We start from the raw sequence: 10,234 nt of genomic DNA on the forward strand, positions 1-10,234 counted from the left end.
ATAAGACGTTGAGCTTTAGTGAAGCTGTATTTATTTGCCTGCAGAAACACAACTCCTTCTCCTAAACTGTGCCTGACACTTTTCTGAGTCTGGTAGTGGTGGCAGGGATTACCGTAGTCTCCATTATTCTTTATGCATCTCTCTTTCTTTTCAGGTAATTGTATTCTCCACAGCTCTCCTGACACCACTTAGCCTTCTGGAGCTGCTGTTTGCCACGGACCGTCTCCAGCCAGACATTGGCATTTGACAAGGCAAGAGTCTTATCAGAGAAGATGAGCACCAAGCCCAACTTGCCGGAAAAATACCAAAACCCTTGGCCTTCTTATCCCATGAGACATTCGTGCAGAAAATGAGATGTTCTGAAACTACTCCCGATCTCGATCTGAACATTGGGGAAATTGCTTTGATAGCTGCCAGCAAGTACCTACGCTGAGATAGCACTTGAAAATCTGTTCATTAGTCCTGTGACGTCAAGCCAACTTTCAGTTCCTCTCTCTGCAGTGATGCTGTGTTTAACTGAAATTGCTCCTTTCTTGCTGGCAGCTACAGGGTAAAGGTTCCTCACTGTCCATATCAGTCTCATCGGAGCATCGCAGAACAACTGAAGATGACTACCAGTGCTTCCATTTCTATGCGGAACTTATCCTTCGTTTTCTTTTTATACTGAGCTTTTCCTTCCATCTTGCTTATGCAGTTGGCTGGCTTGTGATATAAGATACCCCTGGAGAAAATGCTGGGTCTGTTTGAGCAGAACATGTCAGTGACAACAAAGTGTGCCTTAATGTCTTCTTCACAATCTCTAATATAGTGAGCTCTAATATTGGGCAGGTTTCATAATAGCAACCCAGTTACCAGCCAACGGACATCACTGAGGAAAGAGGGAGGACTGGGATTGTCTATCAGTGCTTTCAAAAATAATAATAATAATAATCTTCTGTTGGTCCATTGTGGAGTCACTCTCTTCAGTGGCGTCCATCTCAATGGTGCTACACAGAAGGTAAATATCAAGGCTTTGATAGCTAAGCATACATTAATATACTACAGAATCAGCCCAGTGTGATTGGACATTTAGGGTGTTGGAAAGCTGAACACCCAAATGATGTAGGATTGTTTCAGAACTGTTGAAAGTGCGCAGAACCATGGGGTTGCCATAGGTCTGTGCAGAGGGTGGGGGCAGCTGGGTACACTTGCCCCAGACCTCTGAGGGCTATGTCGGCTTCAGGGACTCACCCGGGGCCTTCCGGACTTACACTGTCATGCTAAGAGCAAAAAACTCTGTACGGGCCTGGGTTGTCATCTAGACACAGGGTCAGTTTATACATTCAGTAGATTCATATGATAAAAGCTTCTGGACCTTCCCACTTCAACTCAATTGCTTCCTCCAATGAAAAACCCTCCCTTCCTTTAACAAACTAGCATGTGTGAGAGAGAAGGGTTCCGCATAGACATCTCCCAGGCATGGCTAGTTTTCTATATGGAGTATCCCCCACAATTGCATGCTAACTATTCTCCCTTAGACATTGCCACCAAAAGTCATTCAGACATGAAACCCGCCACCACTGCATGTTGAAGTCAATCTTTTCCACTTTTGGCTACTGAATGTAGAACATTCATAGAAGAAGCCACATGCAAAGAGCTTGTTATTCCAGCCCAGGATGAATATTGGATGAAATGGTTACTTAGTGTCTTCTGTTATAGAAGAAGCAGATAAAAAATTGTAGCAGATTTAACATTGTAAGGCTGTAACTAATATTTCTCTTACAGCTATTTTCTGGGAAAAAAACAATGGTAGAATAGTTTAAGATTAGGAAAGAATGCCTGACAAATCAAGCAGAGAAACAAAATTTTATTTTCTGAATTGCATATGAGATTTTCCTCCAGCCAGCTAGTGATTCTTTGCTGCAGTTTACAATGTTAGAATACAGCGAGGCACTGCCTTTTTCCAGTGTAACCCAGCAAATATTTATGTGGACCACCAGTTTAGGCCTTCTCCAGTCTAGTAGATGCTGATCATCCCATTTTTAAAGCTATTTCATTTCATGGCCCTTCATGAAGGTAATCTAAATTGGGCTGTAAACCAGCTAACAAAAGGGGAACAATGGACAAAGATTTCTTAAATGAAAGGACACATTTTGTAGCATTTACTTATGACAATAGACATTGGATGCACCTCGCAGGCTGCATTTGATAGACAGGTGACAAATCATATCTGTATAGCTATTTGTTTTGAAGCACTTGGAGAAAAGAAAAAGCCGGCAGTCTCCATGGTTACCATTGCAGTTCTGCTACACTGCGTTAATAGACGTCAGTATTTTGGAGATTAAGCAGGAAAACGGGCATATGGCAGAAGTGATGCTTCTTTTCTTTGTCTCCTTGATGGGATTGGAAACACAGACCAGTTTTCTGCCTGTTGGTGGCTGCCCCAAAGGCTGTTGGGAAGCCTGACCTTCATTCATTCAATGGCTGCTCCTCTGTGTTCATGATGGCTCTCATGTAGAGAGACAAGGCTTAACTGCAGCATGGGTTTAGACTCCAAGACATAAAAGTTGGGGCTTGGTTCGCAGGACCACTGTGTATTGCATGCAATGGAAAAGAGCACACTATGCTTGTGCAGAATTTCTGATGTCGTCGCAAGTGAACTGGCATGAATAGCTCTCAAAATGTGGGAAATACAGATTTAGGCAGAGGGAAGAGACCCATCGGAACAAGGAAAGTCTTGACAAGGGATACTCCCAGTACTCTGAAATAGTCTTGATATACAATAGCCTTTTTTCTTTTTGTTTTTTAGGATGAGGTAAAGGAGGACTGTGCAGATTTTCTACTACAGTCTTCAGCATCTTAGGAGTGACAGAACGATGCCAATAAGCAGGTCAAAAAGGGTTTAAGAGGCAGGTGCTTTTGCATAATAACTGCTTTAGTTGCTGCAGTACAAGTCTGTATTACAGAAGTCTGCAGCTGGGGACAGCAGAAGACTGTTGCAAAGGCAAGTGCTGATTGTCTGTACTGTATTTGTGTTGTGTTACTGAAATCAGTGAGACACTAATCCCTGCAAACCGTCACCGGCCAAGCCAGTAATTGAAGGTCCTCTTAGCCCTTGAATGCCTTTAGGTGACTTCCCTGTCTCTCACGAGTCTTGCCACTCACTTCTGGCTTGTCATTGTTTGGCATCTGAATATAAAACACAACAGTCAGATGAGAAAACAAGGTTTGGTTTAATCACGGGAACAAAATGAAAATGTCCCATTTAAAGAGTTGCTGTCAACATAAAAATAAATAAGTTACAGCTTAAGGAACAAGCATGGTGTTTGTTTGTTTTTAAAGTGCATTGGTGTCGGGCTCAGTCCTCAAATCCTGGATAACACGTCTGATAATTCAGTGTTTTCAAATGTTACTACAAACAGCACTTACGCAAGAATGGAATAGCCCTCATGCCTTAGCTGGAGATAAATCTCAGCTAAAATGGAACAGTTTCATAGACTAAGACAAATAATTGGATTGGATTGAAACAATAGGAAGTTGTATTCCTGTTCAGAGCAATTAAGTGGGAACTTTACAATCCTCATGATGAGTGGAATACAGGAAAAAGGTCTTATCTGGAAAGCTGCAGGATTGCATCAGATGACCAGTCTCTGAAGAATCATCAAGATGATAGTGTCTTAGAGACTGTGAGAGTAAACTTTTAGCTATCTATAAAATGACGCTAAACAACAGTTGTGATACCAAAATGTCTCATCACACCATCAGAAATACAGTTAATAATGCCCCCCCACACACATTTTATACTGACATTTCTTTTACTGATTCAATGACATACTTGTGCTTCTAAACCATGGGTTTTTAAAAAGCAGATGGCTCCATTGAAGACAACTAAAGAAGCCAGCCTTCCACCCAGTACCAAAATATAGCTAATGGATGTAACACACAATTTGTTCCCCATCAATAAGACTGCATTCAGAATATTTCTTCCCTGTCCTTCATTGTGTAAGTATGATACAAATACCAACATGACCCAACTTCCACAGCAGAACATGAAAATATTGTCCATTTAGTCAATCAAATGCATTTGCAACAAGAAATTCTATGCTCCACCACTTCTTTGGGGGCTTATTCAAGCTTCAGTGTTACTCCTTCATTACAAAATGCTTTGTGTGCATCTGAACTCCTTCTCTCACACAATTTTCGGATGCTGAAGTGCCAGCAATTAACGTTCCAAAGCTGGAACTATAGAAATATGCACTGGGAAAGGGGAAGGAAACCCCATCCCATTTAGTTTGATCATTCAGACAGATGTGACAGTCCTCACTTTGGCAGATAAGGCTTGCTTAAACCTTCTCTTTAGATCCTGCATGTTGGGTGACTTTGGTCTTGGAATGAGAGAGCTTCTCCTCTTCTCCGGCGTGCTGGTGGTGGTTTGTTGCTTACAGACATCTTTACAGAGGTTGTGGAAGGCATTGAAGACCTCCTTGTAGTTCTCACTGACAGACACCTCATAGAAAGTGCAACCCAACACGCCGGCCAACTGAAGTCCATGTTGTGGTTCTACCTCTTTAACGTGGAGGAGGTCTGCTTTGTTTGCTACAACCACCACAGGCACTCTGTTTCCTGGGTGCAGCTGCCGTATGTGCTGGTGGAAGCGACCGAGTAGTTCGTAACTCTTATAGTCTGTGATCGAAAAGACTATCACAATTGCATCTGCCCAGCGAATACATTTGTTCAGCTGCTCGTTACAGTCAAGGCTGTGTCCATGGACCTGGGGGAGGGAAAAAAAAAAGATTAAGTGGGGGGAATATTTGGCTGCAAAGGAAAGCCTACAATGTCCATTACATGTTTATTATGAAGCAATACCGACATTAAATGTTGTGTCTAAAATGTTAATCCACATTTCAACATGTTAGTCCAGTTGCAAAAATTTTTTAAAAAAAATGCTACACTCAATTATTGCAAAGTCTGCCATATTCAAGCTGTACTCTGCCTCGAGAAAAAGACTTTGTGGTGCTGTAGAATGGGAAATTAACTGGCTAGACAGTGAGTCGGGAGTGGGGAGAAAAGAACAAAGGTATGAGCTGGAAACATTTAAAGTTGGAGAACTGCCCAGTTCAAAAAGGCAAAATTTGCCCTTACTCATGCCTATACATTCAAACTTTCCATAATATAAACTCAACTCCTAACAAATTTTAATGAGTGCAGCTGCCAGGGCCGAGACTTTTAGTTTCTTTTGCATATGTGTTTATGAAACTAAAGTTGATTAGGTTATAGCAATGAAATTCCTTTCCAGATTTCCAGTGCACTTTAGTAGAATAATAAAAATGAAGCGTTTCTTAGTTTGCCAAGGAACTGTTTTTAACACATTCGGTTTTCCCCCCCTTTCTTTTAAGAAAGGCAGGTTTCCCAAACACGATGGTTGTGTCTTCAAGTAGACAAAAGTTTAGCTGAAATTGTGGATTGTTTTCTTTTACTGTCAGGGGACGATATACAGACCATTTATCAAGGTCTGACTGTTTACAACTCTAGTTAGTTAATAGCAACGAAACAGTTTTTCAATGCAGCTAGGCTCCCAATTCAAACAGCTACGATCCTTGCACATCTACTTGGAAGTAAAGCCCTACTGGTATTCTTATGAATCAATATATGTAACAATGAACTTCTTGAAATGTGCCAAAACTGAAGCTCCCCTTTAAAGTGGTAGAAGGCACAGGAACACAACTCACCTGTACTCCAGGTGTATCTTGGACTTGAATTGCAAACAACTCTCCATCGATTTCGATCTGTCTGCTGTACAAATTACCTGGCAATAAAAATGCACTTCATCATCAGGCTAGGTTCAGAGAGGGGGTTGTAAATGCACTATAAACTGACATTCATTAACCTCTGCACAATGAAAAGGGGGGGAAACTCTTTAGTGGAGGTGGATCTGTGACTTGTTGAAAAAAAGTGGCACTTCTGCTACATTAGGCAGATGGTATTTTCATCATAAGAAAGGATGGCCGTACAATCCTGGCCAGTGAACATCCCAGTTCAGTGGGATGTACTCCCAGTTAAGTTTTTACAGAACTGCAGCCTAAACACAGCAAATCATGGCGTATATGGGCAAAAAAACCACACAACAGAATTCTTAATACTGTATAATTGGCTTCACTTACAAAGCTAAAGTGCTCAAGCAAACCTACACAAAAACCTCTTGGCAGAGTTAACCTTTGGAACAAGTTAGTTGTCTAGACCCTTTTTATGGGAAGCACATTCCTAGCCAAACTTAAGCTCATTTAAGTTCCACTGAGTCCAAGAAGAAAGTTAAGGATGTGCTTAAAATCTGTTACACTGGAACTAACAGGATTTCAATGTTCTACACTCTGGGCTGGAGCATGCTGTCCTTCCTTGACAATGTGGGATCTTGCATGGTCACAGAACTTCTTCACTCAAATCAGCCTTGTGTTAAAAAAACAACCACCTTCAAATCAATGTGTGTCCCCCTCCCCACACCCCTATTTTAGCTACAGTGTCTGATTAATTAGAAGGGGGGTCATTCTCATTTTATACAAGAGACTTTAAAGGCTTTGTCACAATTGATTCTAGATCAACTATATTTGGTCTTGACACTATTGGCTCAAGCTGATGCAAATGCCTACCCCTCCAAGTGGATAGAAATGCTTATCTACAATATGTGCAAGTAGATTTAAAGTACACAGGCAGCCTGTGTAAGGAGAAATGAAATGGATGCTAAGAAATAAATGCATTCAGTATGAAGCTGCATCTTTATTACAGCAAAAACAGGACATTGGAATATTACTTTGATGGGTGTACACCTTGTTATGGGGCACCTGTGGCCATCCAGATCTTGCTTGGACCCCAAACTCTCATCAACATCTGGAGAGCCACAAGTTCCTTACCTGTACACCCCCCCCCCAATATACTGAAAACTTAAGTTTAGTTTTTGTTTAGGAGTGGGAAAAGGTTATAGGACTGAAGCCACCTCCTTTAGCTTGGAACTTGTTTCATTCTAATGGTGTGTGTGTGTGTGTGTGTGTGTGTAGCAGATTAGTGAATGAGGACAAAACTTCAGAAGTCAAACTATAGAGGAGGGCCTTGACACCCCAATTTGGCTGCAGTGAGAATAAAAACAGGGCAGTTCTTTCCTTGTGCTAGCTAAAGTAGGTCAGTGCATAAATTCTTTTTGTCCTCTTGATAACACTTGGCCAGACACCTGGGTCTCGGCGTTTCATAGTGACTTCGCCTAGTGAAATCCCCATTGTACAGTCTAGCTTTCTGGAAGTGAGACACCAAAGGCTTCATTGAGTTTGTCGCTGGAGTCAAAATACACTGCAATGCACACCTGTGAATACAGCAATGCTCATTTCTTACCTGCATTGCGTTCGTAGTCTCCAATGAACCGTTTTGTGAGAAATCTCACCACCAGGGCTGTAATTGATAATAAAAAAGGTGCAGGTTAGAAAGAAAAAAAGGGAGAAGACACGATGTCACCTGCACTTGGTGTTTAAGGCCAATAACCTCCCCCAGTTTCTGTCTGCATACCCAAAAACTCCACATACAGGACATCAGAGCAGGGACAGCATTTCAATAGGCTATTGGGGGAGTGCATCTTTTTCTAGAGTTACCTTTGGCTAGCAGTAGCAGCAGCCAACAAAACTTGGGACGCAGCAGTCAAGCAAATTAAAGGCTGCAATTATTTTAATGAGGCGTCTGCATGTCAGGCTTGGGCAGCAGGGGGTCTCAGATCTTTTATTTGGTCACTGATCTTCATCCATTTGTGATCTGGCAGCAGGTGCTCACCTAAGAGGAGAAGGATGCTGCTACCTAACTAGCCACCATCTCTTTCTCTCCAAATTAAAGGTGAGGGCTTTGGATCGTTGGCAGGGATGCTATCCTCATATTCAAACCATACTTTGGACAGGGCAAAACAGATGTGCCTGACTGAGTCCCTTGTCACAATGGCAGTAGGTTTGCTCCCTCTCGACTCTGCAGGGCGTTTCTATTTCCCGCCCCGCCCTCTTGCTACAACTGGGGAAGGATCTCTCCCCCCCCCCCTTGAATATTAGTATATTCAGTGCGTCCTTGCTGTATGCCTATGTCCACCCCCGCGCACGCCTTTCCATATCGCCAGGATCAGCCCCGCGCGTCCCGTTCTCCACCACCACTTACCGGTCTTGCCCACCCCGCTGGCTCCCACCACGGCGATCTTGATGAGTCGGGGGCGACCCGAGCCAAAGCTATCTCCGCTGGGGTTGCTCCCTGCCTGGGGGTACTCGGCGATGGTCCCCATGTTCTGGATCAGGCGCATCGCAGCTGCCCTCGGGGAGGCGAGCAGAGCTGCAAGCTGCCGAACGACGCCCAGCCGCGATGGGGACGAACTGGGAAAGAGGAGGCGCGACGGAAACCTGAACAGACGGCAAACGGGAGAAGAAGCGCGTCTGCTCTGCACCGCCTCCGCTCTCCGGAGCCCCTTTTCTCTGGGTTTCTGCAAGCCCCGCCTCCCTGTTCCCGGGCAAAGCTCCGCCCCACCTCCTTCTCGCTTTGAGCAGCCAATAGGGAGCCAGGCACCACCTTTCTCCCCACCTCATTCTCCTAGCAAACCCGCCTTCCCGCTGCGCGATCCTGAGCGCCTTGGCTCCTTAGGAAGGTGATTGCTCTGCTTCCCGGGAGGGAACTTGAAAAAAATATTATGGGGGCTGACGGCCCCTCGGACTTAGCTCCTATGGAACGGGGCTTGCAAGCTCCCTCTTCTCTGACCACAGAATCGTAGAGTTGGATGGGACCCCGAGGGTCCTCTAGTCCAGCCCCCTGCAATGCACGAACCGTCTGCACAACTTGGGGCTCGAAACCACAACCCTGAAATTAAGAGTCTCGTGCTCTACCCGCTCCAGGTTGGAGTTGGCGTGCAACAAAATTCTGGCGAGCCAAATGTGACTCCCCCTCCCCAAATGTGGTTGGTCAGGCGCCGGGGGCAGCAATAACGACGATGCACTGAGGCAAACCGAGGGCGGGTGACTGGGGGGAGCGCCCCAGTGTAGCCCCCGCCTCTTATTTCCGAGCTCCTGCTCCAGGAACCCGGGGTGGTCTGCAGAAAATTCGCCGTCGAACTCTGGCGGTGGACATCAAAGGCGGCCGTGGGAGTTGCTGGCATTCGATGACTCAGAGAAAGTGGCTCCCTGCTGCGCTGCGCTCCACAAGGCCCGGAGCGTGCGCGGCTAGGTAAACACACAGCCCGGCTCGCCTGCGTCCTTTGCAAAGGGCTGCTGGGCGGGCCACGTTGGAGTTTGCATTTCCCACTTGATAGAACACAAAAGGCTGAGAGTCCGCGAGGTTGCACGCGCGGGGGCGGGGGGGGGGGGGGGTTGGCACAAGCTCCGACATTGCTCGAGCTGCAACACCCAAGTAAACAGAAATGTTAGGGTTGTTACATAGAGTTGGTTGGTTTTTCCAGCAGGTGGGCTCTAGGCGCTTGCCCACGCCGCACCCCGGCCCCCCCATCCGGAAGAGCGTGGAGAAGTTCCCTCGGTCGCTGTTATATATAACATGGTTGTTAATTTTTGACAGTGGTCTATTAACTTCACTCTGCCATATATTTTGATTTCTGAAGATTTATGTTTGGGACAAATGAAGATACATACAGAGAGGTGATGGACAGATGAGAGGGACCTGTGTGGGGCTGAGGAAGGGGGGAGCTCTCCCAGGTGAGGGCTGAGAAGACGCACTTCTTAGTATGTGAATTGAAAATTAACATATGATTATAATAGAGGACTATATGCATATAATTGTGTGTTTTATCATGATTATTAGTATTTCTCTCTCTCTTTTTCTTTTTCTCTCTCTTTCCTGTATTTTCTTATTCTATTTGTCTTATTTTATTGTATTGTGAAAACGTTAATAAAATTGGGGGGGACAGAAACTAGATCAGGCCCATGGCTCAATTGTGGCAGGTCAGAGGGTGTAATTTGACCCACAAAGGCATTTTCACATAACTGTGACTACCTGTGTAGGTCAGCTGATGATGGATAGATGGATTCAATCCTGGTAGGTGCTGGGAACACGCTGGCAAAGCAGATTCTCCCCCCCCCAACTTTGACACGTCATCTGATTATGCCAGGTGACTGACATGTGGATAACCCTGCCCACCTGTCAAAGTTGGGCAGGGAGAGAGGAAGGCCCAAAAGGTCCCCCATGCAGGGGCTCAGTGGACACACAGACACGGTATACTTCAGGGCTGGGGAACAGTATGAGA

The 10,234-nt window shown here is 44.9% G+C and overlaps 2 protein-coding genes across 2 annotated transcripts in view; one reads left to right on the top strand and one right to left on the bottom strand.

The window, feature by feature from the left end:
- Positions 1 to 771, top strand: part of SCFD2 (sec1 family domain containing 2) — a 136,957-nt gene extending 136,186 nt beyond the window's left edge. Inside the window, exon 9 of the mRNA XM_033161094.1 lies at positions 155 to 771. Within this exon, the coding sequence (XP_033016985.1) occupies positions 155 to 247 (93 nt within the window). The 3' untranslated portion in view covers positions 248 to 771. The remainder of the gene's footprint in view (positions 1 to 154) is intronic.
- Positions 772 to 3,193: 2,422 nt separating this feature from the next.
- On the bottom strand, positions 3,194 to 8,411 carry RASL11B (RAS like family 11 member B). The gene is made up of 4 exons (XM_033161095.1): positions 8,155 to 8,411; positions 7,357 to 7,413; positions 5,709 to 5,785; positions 3,194 to 4,750 (listed from the first exon to the last, which is right to left on the bottom strand). The coding sequence occupies exons 1-4, from the start codon at positions 8,291 to 8,293 to the stop codon at positions 4,280 to 4,282; spliced, it is 744 nt and encodes a 247-aa protein (XP_033016986.1). The 5' UTR covers positions 8,294 to 8,411; the 3' UTR covers positions 3,194 to 4,279.
- Between the last annotated feature and the right edge of the window lie 1,823 nt (positions 8,412 to 10,234).

The sequence above is a fragment of the Lacerta agilis genome, chromosome 9 (genome assembly GCF_009819535.1).
Source record: "Lacerta agilis isolate rLacAgi1 chromosome 9, rLacAgi1.pri, whole genome shotgun sequence".
NCBI classification, from domain to species: Eukaryota; Metazoa; Chordata; class Lepidosauria; order Squamata; family Lacertidae; genus Lacerta; species Lacerta agilis.